Source organism: Vipera ursinii (assembly GCF_947247035.1).
Source record: "Vipera ursinii genome assembly, chromosome: 6".
Classification (NCBI taxonomy): Eukaryota; Metazoa; Chordata; class Lepidosauria; order Squamata; family Viperidae; genus Vipera; species Vipera ursinii.
The window spans coordinates 47078136-47095587 of record NC_139515.1 but is presented as its reverse complement, the minus strand read 5'-3'; the positions used below and the strand labels follow the sequence as shown (position 1 = coordinate 47095587).

At 35.5% G+C, this 17452-nt stretch overlaps 1 protein-coding gene across 1 annotated transcript in view; it reads left to right on the top strand.

Moving 5' to 3' along the window:
* Positions 1-443: 443 nt before the first annotated feature.
* The window catches only part of E2F7 (E2F transcription factor 7), a gene marked incomplete at both ends in the record, with an annotated part of 28231 nt that continues 11222 nt past the window's right edge, over positions 444-17452 (top strand). Inside the window, 4 exons of the mRNA XM_083365135.1 lie at positions 444-536; positions 5920-6198; positions 13017-13185; positions 16733-17020. Coding sequence (XP_083221261.1) covers positions 444-536; positions 5920-6198; positions 13017-13185; positions 16733-17020 — 829 coding nt within the window. The remainder of the gene's footprint in view (positions 537-5919; positions 6199-13016; positions 13186-16732; positions 17021-17452) is intronic.

The following is a 17452-nucleotide window of genomic DNA, read 5'->3' as shown; positions in this document are numbered from 1 at the left end:
CGCTTCCTCGCAGAGCGGGGAATTGCCTTTCCTGCCCCAGGGGTCGGGGTTAAGTCGGGAGAAGGGTCCTTCTGCCGCTTCAGGGCGCGGGCCGATCTGGATTATCCCCGCCTTGATCTGGGAGGTGAGTCCTTGGGAATCCCGCTCCTTTCAAAGCCGGGATTCCTCGTCCAGGTTCTTTGCGCCAAAAGTAACCGATCCCGGCTGAGTAACTCTGAACGTCAGTGACAGATTCGCCAGGGCTGCTCATTCCCAGGCGTCTTCTGTTGAAGTTAAACTTTTTTGGTTGTTGGTTTGGGAAACATTCTGCGCGTTAGGGAGCTCGCCTTCTCCTAAATTTTGCTCGTAATTTCTTGGGAGGAGGTGGGATACGGGACCTGAGATTTATTGGAGGGGGAGTGATGTAAGATGCTGAAGATCTTGAGCAACTTTTACATTTACAGATGGAGTTGAATTGTTTAACGCTAAAAGACCTGATTAGCCCGAGACGTGGGAAGATGGATTACATAAACGAAGATGGAGACGGTGCACAAAAGGTAAGTAGGCAGAGCTGGATTCCAAAACCTGGAGTTCTTTACTTTAAAATCTGCTGGCAGTGCGAAGGCTTTCTTTAAATTATTTTCTTTAAAGTCCAAAGTTTCAGATTGTAGTGGGACATTCAGAAATGAAAAAGTCAAACAACAAAGTTAGAGGAAGGGATTTACTGTAATATCCTGTGGATAATTATCATTATGTTAAATTATTAACTGGCTCTACCATTAAAATAAAGAAGAGTAGTCCTAGTCCACCACATATCATGCCACTGTTTTTCTGTTGGGTACATTTCTCTTAAAATGCATCTCAGCTTGGCATTAGCTCTATGTTTTTATAATCAGCTCTGCTCTATTAAGGAGCTAGGAAATAATTTACTCCAGGGTAACCTTCTTTGTTTGGTTTGGGCTTACCAAGTTAACTAAACACAACCAGTGACTTAGTGCAAGAATTATACAACTTTTGCAACCAGGAACAACGTTTTTAAAAACTTCTGAGGAGGTTCCAAAGGCCACTTGAAGTCTGGAAGTGATATAGCTGAGTGTTGGGATTAAAATTCAGTGCTTTGGGAGGGAGTCAAAGGGTTGTGGGTTAAGTAAAATAAATTTGTTAATGCCTGATTTTTTTAAAATAATGCAAAACGCAGCACTATAATTTACTACCAAATGTTGATAGCAGATCACACAATTAACCTGACAAAGTAGAATTGGGCCATTGTGGGTTATTTAGTAATCCTGGCTGGGCAGGATAGTGTCTGACCTTTGAAATGAGGCCACCCCCTCCCCAATCCAGATTGACCCCACTTTGCTGTTGCTCAGAAATTCTGTGAAGACCTGGTTCTTCAAGCCTATGGTCAAACTTTACTTTTAATGTTTTATTTATTTTAATGTAATTTTTTTTCATTGTGATGAGCTTCCCAGAGTTGCTGGGAATCAGGCAGTATCTAACTTTGGTTTATTATTATTATTATTATTATGCAGTCACTAATGTGCCATTATTTGAGAAGAGCAAAATATGGTGGACCAATATTTGAAGACAATTTTAATGAAATGAAGCTACAGAGGTGCTTCTGCCAAACATAAAGGAAAGTTATGTTAAGAAAGAAAGTTAAGGAAAGAAAAAGCAGAGCAGATAATTTTGACTTAATCTTAATTTTTTATTTAAAGAATAAATGGAAAGAGTATTGATACAAATATAAGGGACGCGGTATCTCAGTGGGTTAGGATGCTGAGCCTGTCGATCAGAAGGTTGGCAGTTTGGTGGGTCGAATCTCGAGTGCCGCGTAACAGAGTGAGCGCCTGTTACTCGTCCCAGCTTCTGCCAACCTAGCAGTTCGAAAGCATGGTAAAATGCAAGTAGAAAAATAGGGACCACTACGGTGGGAAGGTAACAGTGTTCCGTGCGCCTTTGGCGTCTAGTCATGCTGGCCACATGACCACGGAGACGTCCTCGGACAAGCGCTGGCTCTTCGGCTTTCAAACGGAGATGAGCACCGGCCCCTAGAGTCGGAAACGACTAGCATGCATGTGCGGGGGAACCTTTACCTTTTACTATTGATACAAATACATGTTTAAAGAGCATGGAAAATATGATGAGTGGGGGAAAACAATTTGAAGTAATCCTCAATTTACAACTATTCATTTAGTGCAGGCAAGTCAAACTCACGACGTCGCAAGACATATCGTGACTTTTTCCTCGTTGCTGGCAATGGGGTGGGTGCGGTTTCAACGTGACACATCTGGCCTGCAGGCCGGCAGTTTGACATTCCTGATTTAATGGCTGTTCAAACTTATAGCAGCATTGAAAAAAGTGACTTAAATAAGTCCTCACACAACGATCACAGCAACCCTGCAGTCATGTGATCAAAATTTGGGCACATGGTGAACAGAATGTACTTAAAACAGTTACAGTATCCTGTGGTTATGTGATTGCCATTAGCATCCTTCCCAGCCAACTTCTGACAAGCAAAGTCAATAGAGGAAGCTGGATTTGTTTAATGCCTGCATGATTCACCTAACAATTATAGTGATTGGTTTAAGTGTAGCAAAAAAAGTTTTTAAAATCAAACAAGTCTCACTTAACTGCCTTGCTTAGTAATGGAAATTCTGATCCTAATTATATGTTTGTGGCTGTATAAGCTGAAGCCTATACATAAGACTTTAGTCAACTAAGCTTCAGTATTAAATTGGCACCAGATAAGAGTCAATGGAATTTAAGAGGGGTTGGACTTGGACCATTTGTGGCAATGTAATGACTCTACGCTAATGATGTGCTTAACTACCTATTCTTTTGCAATTATGGTTATAAGTTGAGAACTACCTATAAGCAATAGAATATGGGTGAATAATCAGCACATCTCTAATAACCAGCAAATCTCAAATGGCTAATATATTCTAAAATACCAGAGTTCAATAAAATATTTCATAACCAATTTCTAATTAAGACTGTCTTTATTACAATTTAAATTAATAAGAAGAAAAATAAATTTAAAATTAATATGTATGGATTATATGTCAGATTAAGTTGGGGTATGGCACAAATCCATGTATAGAACTGTAGTCCAGAAATCATTTCCAAAAGATTGAATTGTACATCCATTTTTAGAAAAGCATATCAAAATCCTTGCAGCTGTTATATATTATATATGGTCAGTTCAACGTATTTGGAAGGAGAGTGTTGTTCAGTGAAATTTATAAAAGGTTGAAATTACAACTTTCAAAATTTATTTTATTCTACCATAAATTAATTTTTAAAATTGTTGAGTGTTGCAACATTTCTACAACATATGGAAGATCTACTTTGTTCATTCCATTTTAACATTTTAAGGAAAAGGAGCTAGTCATCTTAGCAATCATGACTGGAGTAATATATTGTAATGAAAAATACCAGTTCTTTCTAAGTATAATGTTTAAAGTGAGTCACTGTTTTCAACTTTTGCAACCATTTAATCATACAATCTTTAATTTGTTGTTTCTGAGTTATGTTTTACTAATAGATTCTAAATTGTGCCCAGTAATATGTTCAGTGTTGTGAGTTATAAGATTTTAAAATTCAGTCAATTTTCTCAATATTCTTTCTTGTTTCTATACTTTGGTTGCTGTGCTGTTTAGTTGAAAAAATGGAACCAACTGTGTGTAGAAGAACACTGCGTAACAAAAGACTTGAGAATTGATTCTGGCTTGTTTGGAAGAAATCAAGTTGAAATCCCAATTTTATATATAAAACTTAATGAACCACAGATGAACGCTTCCTGGTGCTCCTCATAAACAAGAGTTTTAATTAGTAGTTTGTTTGAACCAGACCAAACTGGAAATACTAATGTTTTCATGAAGATTATGCATGGGGATCTGCATTTATTGATTCAGTAGTGTTGGAAACCTGGATGCATAACTTCTTTTTTTCTGTTTGGGTATTTGAAGTTGCTTTTCATCAATGCAAGTAATTATTTTTATTTTACAAATACACTTTTAGCTATGCAATTTAAGGCAGGCAAATGCTGTGTGTGTGTGTTGTGTGTATGTTTTAAATATCAAAAAGAGGAGTAAGCTCCTTTTAAGTAGCACTTAAAATGTGTAGCAGATGATGAAACTATTAGCTCGGAAAGTTATTTGTAAAGCTGAGGAAAAAAATAAAAAAGATTAATATATAAAAATGCAGACATAATCTTTTTCTTTATCAAACTACTTCTACTCAACCCACTCAGGTTACATAAATAGATTTGACTCCTTTGACACACTATCTACAATGAATCTCTAGATCTCTAACCAACTAAGCAGGCAAAACAAGTCTAAATGCTTGTTGACTGCTGTGCAATGCTCCCTTCAACAAAGCTAGATGTCTTAATAAGAATAATTCAGTAACATTTCTTCTTTGCAAAGTTCCACCATTCTAAGCAATTGCATAATACTTACCGTAAGTGCAAGGCACTGTAGTATTATTGCCACTTGTACTAATGTGAGTTTTTATAAATAAGATTTAGTACTTAGTACTAGCCTAAACCAAGATGTCTTGTTAACAGAGTTGAATAACAAAAGATGGATAAGAAAGATGGACCCTCTATTCATGTCTCCCCAAAGATTTGCGCTCTTTAAAGAAAAAGCAGGTTCTACAAAGAGGGATAAAAAAGTGGCAAATCAAGTGATTATTCTACACATCTCTGTCCTTAAGACCAAACTGAATATATAATTGCCATATACAGCAAGGATGAACCTCTACTACATCAGAGAGTTATCAGAGAATTTTGTTGGTATCTGTGCATATTTTTGCAAGTATTATTTGTAACAGTACTTTTTTAAAAAGCAGTCATTGAATCTTTACTGATTTCTTCAAATATGAAGGCATTAATTTTAGAAAGACTAACCATTTCTCTCTGATTGTGAAATTACATATTCTGGTCCCCACCACTTCAACACAGTAAATCATGACCAAGCACAATGCTTGAACAAGTCCCATGTTTATTAAATAAAGGCCTTCGAACACAGGTACCTTTAACATATGACCATAATGATAATAAAGCATGTTTTTTACCATCTTTTTTGCGACAATACTAAAGCAAAAGTTGCAGTTGTTCCCTATGAGTGCAGTTTTGCTGAAACCAGAAGTGCTGTTTTTTGGCAAACTGTTGTAAAATGTGGTCATCTGACCATGGGATGTTGCGAACAGTCATAAATGTGGCCATGTTGCCATGCATCCAAAGTTCAGTCACATGATTGCAGAGGGGCCCCAATCATTGAAACTTCAAATATGGGTTATAAGTACTCTTTTTTAGGTCAGTCATAATTTCAAACAGTCACTAAGCAACTGGTTGTAAGTTGAGAATCACCTTGTATCTGGAAGTTATGTGATGTGCCATTACACATTGCAACTCCTCTAGGAAGTATTTTTCAAAGAAGCTGGAAATCTAAGATTCTAAACAGTGATTTGCTCCAAATTTGAAGTTTCCTTCTATCCCAATATGAATAAAGAAAAGCACTGTTCTGAGAATAGTTGATCTAAATTTGATTCCCAACTTCTGTGACTTAAGTGTTCTGATGTCTAGGTTGAGTCAGTTTCTTATCATCTTCCCAAATTGTAATCTCTTCCTCCTTATAAAAGTCAGGCAAGCTATTTGAAGAGCCTTATGTGGTTAGAATTATCTTATTTCACATTTGTTCCCATGAAAGTCAGCCAGATGACATTGAGATGTCTATGAGAAGAACAGGAGCACAGTATCACCCTTTCTGAGAGGTACCCTACCCTCAATACTAAAGGCATGTCTGATCATCTTGGCTAGGAGCCATTGATAGTCTTGAGTCTTGAGCAGGTAATTCTTGGTATGAAACTGAAGTGTTGTACAACCCGGGAATTGTTATATATTTATATGTTAATTGGCTGCCTTCTTTCTAACAGGAAAATATATTTGATCGACCTAGAATGACCCCAAAGACTCCCATGAAAAATGAGCCCATTGATTTGTCCAAGCAAAAAAACTGTACTCCTGAGAGAAGTCCAATTACACCTGTGAAGCTGACAGATAGGCCTCTTGCAGATCCTTGGACTCCAACGGCTAACCTAAAGATGCTTATTAGTGCTGCTAGTCCTGACATGCGGGACAGGGAAAAGAAAAAAGAACTCTTCAGACCAATTGAGAACAATGAATTCAGCGATGCTCTCCCGGATTCCTCACAGGTAACTCACCTGTCACAGGGAATATTGTCATAATTAAACGGCTACCTATTTTAATTATATAATATTCTCTTTAGGCATGTAAACAGCTGCTGTTTAACATCTGCAATCTCAGCAACTTTCACTTGCATTCTATTCTCTTTAGTTATGTATAGTTTATTTTTGATTATTAGCAAGCAGTATTCAGACCTGAAACAAGCAAAGTTCAGATGTATCTAGCATGTGTGTTTTCAATGTATCTCCTGACAGCAATTTAAAGGAAGCTTACCTTTTCCTGGGCTGTCTTGGGAGCACTACAGGGCCAGAAATATGTGTGATTGAGGACATGACATGACAAGACAATGACAACCTGTTGCCATCTGAATACTTTTTGAATTTAGCAGAATTTAAAGCCTGGACATATAATTTATCTTGTGAGCCTAGGACAAGGAAGATCCTGACAATACAGCAGATGGGCACAGGAAAGACCTAAAGCACTTTTAGAACAATGGGCAGCAATGTTTTTGGGTTCAAATGACTGAAATCTCAAGTTCTGAATGCATAGACTTAATGAGACTTGGTTTTCTCCTACATACTTTACCATGTTTAAGGGGTTTTTTTAAAAGTAAAGTTTTAAAGTTCTTTAAAATGGATGGAATACCCCAGGGACTCTTCTACTGATATCATAGACATCGTGGTAATAGATTCTAATGTAAATGCTATGACACAAAAGTACATGTTAGAAAAGGCAAACCCAACTGTTCTGAATCAGTCCATTTTTTAAAAGATTAAAATATAGTGGATATTGTATTAGCACTATAGAATAAATTATGTACTGTATGTCAATCATTACATTCATGAAAGGTAACTGAAAAGTTGGTCCTTATTCTATAATTTATTTAAAATGGAATGACATTAACCAATCAGCCTGTTTTGTATTAAATATAATGATTGACACACAGTTAAACCTATTGAGAATTGTCACTCCCAAACTACTCATAGTGAGAAACGCATTAATAAATTTTCAAGAAAATGAAATTTCTCAGGAGTAGGGTTTTTTTAAGCCTTTACATGCATTGCAGAAGCGTGGGGGAAGATCTGATAACTGTCAGGTTTCCCATCTCAGCGACACAGATGCAGGAAGGCAAGCTCCATCTTCCGCGTCCGAATTTGTTCCGCTGGGGGACCCTGGAAAGGGTTGAAGGTCGCCCTGTAGGGGCGATGAGCAATGAGGGGACCCCTGTTTGATCACGGGAGAGTGGCGGCCTTTCCGTTTGGTCTGGGGAAGCCCTCCAAACTGGCGGGGGAAAGACCGGACATACCAATATGACTCGTCACTAAGCTGCTGACAGGCCAAGTCAAAATCACCACCAAGCAACTTCAAAGCAATGCGGATGAAACTGGGTGAGACCTGATCCTCTCTTTAAAATGTTAAGTATTTTTTCCTGTAAAAGCTACCCAAAGTGTTTTTCCCCCTGTGAGGAGAGAGGGAAGGGGATTTTTACCCCACCCTCTAAGAAAAGTGGCGACTAACTACCCAGGGGATACAGAGCAACTATAAGAACAATTTTAATCTAATTGGATGTATATTCTTTTGAAACTTGGGGATTAAAAGTGTTCCTTTTCTCATTGGAGACGTTTTTATTTTTAAAAGAAATAAGACTTGAAAAACTATCATAAAAATTTTGAACTTAAAAAGCTTTAAACGGTGTCGATGACATCTTGTGGCGAAGTATGGTATTACAATTTGTTATTGCCTAAAAGAGACTTCGCTTGAAGCCCAGACTTTAGTTAAAATTTCCTTGACCTTGACAACTACCACCTGTGAAATACCCAGCTGCAAAAAAGGAACTTCTGGGCGGCATATCTAGCCTACTGGAACTATGACTGTAAACTTTTACTGACTCTCAGAGGTATACTTGGGGAATTGCTTTCCTATTTCTTTATATGAGAAGCACATGTTATTATATGAGATGATGGAACACCTTGGAGTATAAACTTCTACTTGACAAACAACTTCTATTATAAAGACCACCTATAACATGTGAAATAGATGTCCCATACTCAGCTAAAAAAGACAAAAAAAATTAACGTTTGATTCTAAAGTCTGCAACTTAAAATACTATTAAGAGAATATGAATAAAGAAATCCTTTCCATGTTGAAATCAATAAATGAAACCATTCTTTCAGCTTGTGACAAAATAAGCAACATAAAGGAACTGGATGCCAGCTTAAATATACAAACTCAGATCTTGACTACAACCAAAGAACTAACAATGCAGGAAAAGGAAAATTGGAACAACTAAACACCAAGGCAGAGGACCCAATTGATCAAAAGACCAAGCCAATGGAAAAATCAGAAAAGGGAGTGGCAACATTGAAACTGGAAAAGACTTTTTACAAAAATCAGAAGAAATTTGAGAAAAAGGAAGAACAACAGACTGAATGGAAGATAAACCTATCAGGACAATTGTGGGAAATTGGAGTAATAGAGAGGTGATCTAATGAATACAAATGGGCTCGTTCTTCCAAAAAAAAAACTTCAATCAAATGGTCTTTCTTATTCCAAATAATATATATAATAATACAGGGAGAACTATTTGATGATTCAAAGGCATTGAGGTGGAAGGGTAGTTGGCAAAGGAAGAAAGCCAGAGTAAGGCTGAAGAAAATAATGGCTTTGATTTATTAAAGGGGATATTATATTATTAATTAGAGGGTTAAATATGGTGGAAAATAGATAACTTTTAGAAAATAAAGTAACAATATAATTGAATAGCCAAGATGTGTAACAAGACTATTAGGCTTTGGTATAAAAGGGAAAATGGGAGAAGTTGAGATAAGGGAAATTTGATCACCTAACATAAAATATTTGGAAATCATAAATAACAGTGTGGTTTTGTTTTGTTTTGTTTTGTTTTCTTTGAATATTGATGGGAAATTAAAGTTTATGTACTGTATAGGCTAAAAAGTATTGATAAATATAACAAGAATGTTTTTACTTAGTTGAAAATAAGAATTTTGTTTGCCCAATAAGAGATATTTATCTATATTAATGAATTATTGATTAACCCAGATAACACATATAATGGTTTTGATTTATTAGAAGGGATAATAGATAACTTTTAGGAAACAGAACAAGACTATAATCAAATAGATAAGATGTGTATTTAGAATATTAGACTTTATTATGAAAAGGGACAAAGAAGTTGAGATAAGGGAAACTTTGGTCACCTAAATATAAAACACTTGGAAATCATAAATAACAAATGTTAATTTGAATATTGATGGGAAATTAAAACTTAGGGAGGAAAGCAATAACAGGACATTGATTGTATATAAGGATCGAATACAAACGCAATTAAGATATGTATAAGCTAAACACTATTGATAATTGTAAGATGTTTTTATTTAGTTGATAATAACTATTAGTTTAATATGAGATAGTAGATATTAAGGGAAAAAGAGGAAATATCTGATGTCGTAACATGAGGTTTATATTAAAGATTTATATATGCTATTGAGCTATTGATTAACCCAGTTACCACGTTGCTTTTTAAATACTCAATTGGAAAAAAATCAATAATATATATATATATATAAAAAGATCTGATAACTGTCTTCTAAGGGACGTGGTAGCTCAGTGGGTTAGGATGCTGAGCTTGTCGATCAGAAGGTCGGCAGTTTGGCGGGTCAAATCCCGAGTGCCGCGTAACTGAGCGCGTTACTCATCCCAGCTTCTGCCAACCTAGCAGTTCGAAAGCACGTAAAAATGCAAGTAGAAAAATAGGGACCACTACGGTGGGAAGGTAACAGCGTTCCATGCACCTTTGGCGTCTAGTCATGCTGGCCACATGACCACGGAGACGTCCTCGGACAAGCGCTGGCTCTTCAGCTTTGAAACGGAGATGAGCACTGGCCCCTAGAGTTGGAAACGACGCATGTGCGGGGGAACCTTTACCTTTACCTTAACTGTCTTCTGGTACTAAAACATGGAATTTTGTTGCTGAGAATAGTGATAATCTTCAACTTATGACTGGTCATTTAATATCTGTTTGAAGTTAAAGTGATTGGAAGTTAAAGTCATTGTAAAGCGGCCCCTCTCCCACAGTCATATGGTCTCATTTTGGGCACTTTACAACCACTGCATTGTCTTACCATCTTATGTCTGCAATTTGTTTCATTTTTTTTGCCAATTTCCAGCAGAAAACCCCCATTCGGGAAAGTGGACTTGGACTTTCAACCACATGGCCACCATAAAAAAACTCAAAATTTCAGTTGTGGTCATATGTTGCCTTGAGTTACATATGCAACAACTTATGGCCAAAATTCTGATCCCAATTGTGATTGTAAATCAAGGACTTCCTGTATTTCTGTTTCTCCCCCTTCTTATATCACTGCAGGTTTCCTTGTGCAAACCCATGACCAGGGCCTTATTGTGTTTCTTAGTAACGTTTAACAATAAGAAAGGTCATTTAAAGGCCTATCCATTTAGAACCAGATTGAAACGTTCCCAATAATAATTAATATATTGATTCAATTTAGCCTGCAAAAACTTCACTTTGACTACAGTGACATTTTAGGAATCGCCACTTACTTTCATACATGTGCACTGTTAGTGGGCGGAAGTCCAAAATCGGTCTCCCCCTTTTGTACTTGCACCAAGATATTGCATGTAGAGTAATTGTATAAGAGGTGGAGCTTGCATTGTGACATTATGACACATTTCATCATTTTAATAAAATCTCAACTTGCCGTAATATCCCTGCTTACATTGTATCAGAGTCTCATGGTATCTACCAATGTATTAACTAATAATTTTGGTACTGTAGTATACATATGTATGTATGGATATGTACTATATATAAGACTAGGAACATGAGCAGGAACAGACAGAAAAGACAACTTAATATGCTGTATAGACTTTCAGGCATTGCAAAAGTATCTTCCTCAATGCAGTCTAAATTAAAATGGGTGGGTCCCTAAACTTTGTACCTACTTGTGAAATATTTGAGCAGTTGCTACAAAAGAAGTGACTAGTTGAATTGAAAGCATTCTTTTTTATTATTGAAAAGTTTTACAATACATTTTTTAAATAGAAAAATCTCCCTCCCCCAACCCTCCCCTACCCTCACCCTCCCCGACTTCCCAGAGCTGAATACAGGGTATAAACTCACAAACGTAAGCTAAAATATGCTAACAACAAAAATAAAACATTAAATTCTATCGCACTTTAACTCTCCATAGTCATAACTATATTACTAACAAATAACTAATAATACGTCATACAAAACCACTACTTATTCAAATGCTAAATGAAACTTTTTAGTCCCATATTTATTCTGAATATATTCAATCCATCTTCTCCATTCCACAATATATCTCTGCTGCGATTGTTCTTTCAAATATGCTGAAATCTTTGCCATTTCCGCCAAATTAGAAACTTTCAAAGTCCACTCTTCTATAGTCGGCAGTTCCTCCTTCTTCCAATATTGCGCTACTAAAAGTCTTGCTGCCGTAATTAAGTTCAACATCAATTTAGTATCTATAACAGTAAAGTCTGTAATAATACCCAAAAAAATAACTGCCGAGATAAACCTTATTTTTTTCTTAAATATCTTCTGCATATTCCACCAGATTGAAATCCAAAAAACTTTGACTTTTTTACAAGTCCACCATATGTGAAAATACGTTGCATTCTCACAACCACACCTCCAACATTTGGGCTGGCAGTTCGGATACATACTTGCTAGTTTTTTAGGGTCTAAGTGCCACCTATAAAACATTTTATAAAAATTCTCTTAAATTTTGGGCCTGTGTAAATTGTACGTTTCTAACCCAGATCTTTTCCCAAGTATCCATTGTTATAACCTCCTGAAAATTCTGGGCCCACTTTATCATACAATCTTTAACAAATTCCGTTTCTGAATCAATTTCTATCAATGCATTATATATCCTTCTTATATATGCTTGACCTTGATCTCTAATTTGTTTTACTAAATTTCCATCAGTTATCGAAAAGCCAACTTTCTGATCTTCTTTCCATCTTGCTTGTAACTGCCCATACTGAAACCAGGTTTGCACAATCTTTTCTTCTTTTAAAATATCATATGGCTTTAATTGCCATACATTCCTTTCTAACCTTAAAATTTCTTTATATGTGGTCTCATCATGTTTAAATCCAACATTTATTTATTTATTTATTTTCTATTGCATGTTTAGGTATTGCCCAAATTGGTATCTTATAATTTAACTTATGTCTATACTTTTTCCATACTCGCAACAGAGCATACCTTAATATATGTATCTTAAACACATTATCCACCTTCTTATCATACAATAAATGTGCATGCCAACCAAATAACAAATCATAACCCTCAAGATTTAATAATCTCCATTGTGTTAAATTAAACCAATCACTTATTGATGATAAAGGAAAGCATTCTTCACTCATTCTAGTGAAGACAATTCTGAAAATGTGTAACACAGAAGCTTCCAAAGAGGAAAGAAAACATATATGAATACCACATTAGTGATAGTTCTTAAGAGCTGAAATATTCTCCCTGGATTTTCCAGAGCGAGGTTTTGTTTCAAACTATAAGTAAAACAGCACTTCTTTAAACCAAATCTTTCTATGTGAAGTATAGTAGCATGTTTCGAAATTATACTTTTCTGAATACCAATACAATTTGTAATAACAAAGCAATACAAGTTATCTAGTTTTCAGAAATGAGTTTCTAAAACATAATAGTTTGTACATGTATTAGTAAACAGCTATATGTAACTAATGTTTTCGCATAATGTAACAGATGGCCATACAGAACCATTCTCTCTGTTTCTAGTGTGATACTGCAGATGATGGAATTGCAGATGAATATGAAAAGCAAAGACCCAGCAGAAAACAGAAAAGCTTAGGATTGCTGTGCCAAAAATTTTTAGCTCGCTATCCCAGTTACCCTTTATCAGCAGAAAAGACAACAATTTCTTTGGATGAAGTAGCTTCCAGTCTTGGTATGTATCCAAGCAAAATAATGTTGATTGCAAAAGTTAATGTTCCTAATAAACCATATATAGACTTTAATGTGAATCCATCAGACATAGTGCTGTAAATATGCCATATTTAACTGTATTGTGCTACTGTGTAATTTGCATGTGTTCTATTTAGCTTTCTCAGAAGATGCTGCTAAATTGTTTTGTAATGCTGCCAAGTGATTCCTTCACAGGAATCGATCCAACAATGCATTCCAGTAGGAAAAACCATAGCTGAAAGAGTCTGTATCAAATCAGTGTGTTTCATGGTGTTACTTTCATAAGCAGGTATTCACTCTGAAGTCTATATCGCCTCCCTTCCACATCAACACATAATAATATCATGCACTATATAGTGTGAATAGTATGCTTTGAAATTAATAAGCGCATTGCTAATTTAGACAAGCATTAAAACTGAACTATTTCAACCCATCTAATACCTTGAAAACGTGAAATGAGTGGTTTGCTTTAAAATGTGAACCACGTAATTTGTTTATAATCAGTTATAGAATTTCCAAATTTCTTTTGGGGGGGTTTCCATATCGTCCATGTTTTAAACTGACTCAGTTCATATCTCCTTATTTCTTGATGATGCAAATTTTAGTCTCCAGAATATTCTTTATCAATAAAATCACAACAGAAATTATTTTACTACCTATAATTGTAAGACTGGAGAGAGGTCATTGTTTACTGACTGTTTGAAGTTACAATGGCACTGAAAAAAGTGACCTACGACCATTTTCACACTTAAGATCCTTGCAGCATCCCCATGTTCAGATGATCAAAATTCGGGCGCTTTGCAACTGGCATGCAGTGGCACTGTCGTGGGGTTATATGATCCCCATTTGTAACTCCCAGCTGGCTTCCAGCAAGCAAAGTCAATGGGGGAAGCCAGACTCGCTGAACAATTATGTGATTCATTTAACAACTGCAGTGGTTCCCTTAACAACTGTTGCAAAAAAAGGTCACAACGTGGGGCAAAACACACACAAAAACTGCCTTAGCAATAGAAGTTTTGGCTCAATTATGGTTATAAGTCAAGAACTACTTCTACTCCTGGGTTCCCCTTGGTTTACTGAAGAGAGAAATGGCAGCAGTGATCACTAGTAGAATGCTAGCAAAAGACGAGGAATGAATACATTTGAATAGGGATATGAGGTTAGTTTGGGCCGACCCCAAAGAAAAGGGCAATTATAGGTTTGATAGTTTTCCACAAAATATATTGCCACCCAAGGCTGAACAGGAAATGCTTTGCTGGCTGTGAGTTGTAGTCATATCCGACAAGAGGACACCAGGTCGGGGGAGACTATATTAAACAAAAATTGGCTATTAAATTTTTATAGGTGAGCCGGTATTACTAGACTATTGATGTAACTTTGGCCTCATATAATTTAATGATTTCTTTCATTTTTGTATAGCAGATTACCTTAAAATAGTTGTTTTGCACAGCAAAGTTATTTCTCTTCTGTAGGAAGTTTAATGAAAAATATAATGAGAAATGAAGCCTCAAGAAATATAAGAGCAGTAAATTATTTTCAGTGAAGACTTACGTCCCCCAGATCTGCTGTTAAGCCAAAGTAACTACATATCTCTCAACTTACACTTTTTATAGTACCCAAAACTCACATTATTGTAACCATCTTCAGTTTAACTCATGGATAATGAAAAATAGAAAGTATGCTTTTATTCCAAATGTAAATCTTTGCATGGAGAATAAATAGTAAGTTTATATACCACAGGTTCAAAGTAATGTGTTCCCAGCTGAATTCTTTTTAATTATTATTATCATTACTTATAAAATAATGACAAAAAGGGAAAAAACAAAAAACCAAGAATATAATTACGAGAAAATACATCAATGCAAAAAAAAGGCCCATACAGAAAGTACTTTTTTTAAAAGTGAAAAAATTACAGGAAAAAGAAAAAAAAGTAAAAGTAAATGATATAACTATCATGAGGTTTTTAACCTATTGTATTTTGTATAATCTAAGTAGGGTTTTTTGCTTTTAAAGGATTTAACAAGTTGTTCTAGTGTATCAGGTGTCTCAGAAACTGAATACGCTGCTGGTTCCCAGTTGCCTACTTAATTTTATTGGCACTATCAACTTCAAGAAAAATACCTATCTCAATGTATATTTTAAGGTGAACCATCTTAAATTTTGCAAAGACTCGAGTCATGAACAAGGAGCAACTATTGCTGCTACTTATAATAATAGTATTTAAAGTTGCATTACTGCTGGGTAATACTGCTAGTCTTCTTATCTCTAACAGTATTACTCAGTTTTGCATAATTCTTTTTGAACATTACAAATATCTATATATTTGTGCTTACAGCATAATATATGGGCGTTTGTAAGACTGAGACATTTTAAATCCTCTTATAATAAATCTGGAGCTCCCGCTCTTTTCACTAAGGAATGTTAGACAGTTTTGCTGTTGGAATAAAAAATAAGAGTTCAAAAATTTCCTTTCACTGGAACAAATTCAGATTCCAGAAAGCAGCCTTAACAGCTCTTCCACAATCTGGTTATTAGTTTTCTATTGAATTTGGGATTGTTATTTTTCCTGCACAGCAATTGTTAAATTCTTTTCAGTGTTTACATTTATATGTATATATAAACTTATAAATTATGTGTTGCTTCTACGATATTGTTAGTGTCTACCTTTGCAAATATTGTACAGGATTGGCAGCCCACTAATGAGCTGAAGCTGATATGGAATCTGGCAGAGCTCAAGGGTATTGTTCATGGATCAATAATTCCTTGTTCATACAACCATATTAGAATATAACATTTTAAACGGAGCCAGTGTGTCACCAATTGTCCACATTACATACAATAGATAATTGTTCTTAAAAGATCAATTGCAAATGAGTATCTTTAAATGAAAAGGATCTTGATCATTTGATTTACAGTGCAGTCCTGTGCATGACATCTCACAAGGAAGCTCTGTTACAGTTATGGTTATTACTATATTAAGGAAGAATAATGCTTTTGCACCTTCCTATTTATAGCTACCCCACAATGTACCTCACAAGTACATTAACTTCTCATTTCTTATTAATGATACAAACCTTTATTGACATAAATAGCATCACTGCCAGATCTTCTGAACTTACAAAATTCCTGAGCAGGAGAAATCAAAATGTCACTCTGATATGAAGGCATAATCTAGAATCTCTTGCAACTGGTATTAATGCTATGGGGACAATTTATGATCTACAGGTCTTCTGATGCATCCTCTGCACATTCTGTTGAATTTATAACTGCCATAGGTAGTTCCTAAAATGTTTCTATCACATTACCATATTGTTTTTTATCTTTTATAAATTAATGCAATTACAATCTCATCAGAATTGTAACATTTCTGTTAGTCTTTATTTACAGAGCTAGTTGAATGCTAAGCAGAAAAAATTGGGATGTCTGCACTTAGAAGTAAAACTTCATCATTTGTCTTCCCTCTCAAAAATTTTATTGCTACAATTCTTTGATTATGTTCTCTGTCTTATGCTTTGGTTTCCTACATCTAGGAGTTGAACGCAGGCGAATTTATGATATAGTGAATGTCCTGGAATCTCTTGATCTTGTTAGCCGAGTTGCTAAGAATCAGTATTGTTGGCATGGTCGCCACAGCTTGAGCCAGACTCTGAAAAAACTCCAAGAAATAGGAGAGATTCAAAAATATGAAGAACTCATGACTTCTTTCCAGCAGAAAGAACTCGACTTTGAGTGTAGATTTGGAGAACACAAAAAAGAGAGCTTTGTAGATTTCCAAGATCGACAATTGCTTGACTTCTCAGAGACAGATTGTCAATCTGGTAAGTTAAGGAAGAGAACTGACAATATTAAAAAAATGTATGTAAGAAGTATATGCTGTATTCTATTTTACATTTTTAAAGAAATCATTAGATCCAAACAATCATTTTCTTTAGATTCAAGTGGTCAATCACATGCCAAACAATGCTTGTGTTTTGCCCTCAAGTTGCAGCCCATAGAGTATATGGCTATTGCTTCATAACTTGATGCCATGCTTCTATGTTCTGGTACAATTGATGGAGAATAGGGATGTGCAGCAAATCAGATCTGAAGCAGACTGATGTTTTAGAACAGATATGGGCACCTTCAGATTCTCCTTAAAGAAATGAAGATTTTTCACAGGAATATATAATAATTGTGTCATCCCAGAGAAATATATGTTTGAGTTACGGAGTGATTAGCAAGAAAATGACAAGGTGCTTTGGATTCAAAGC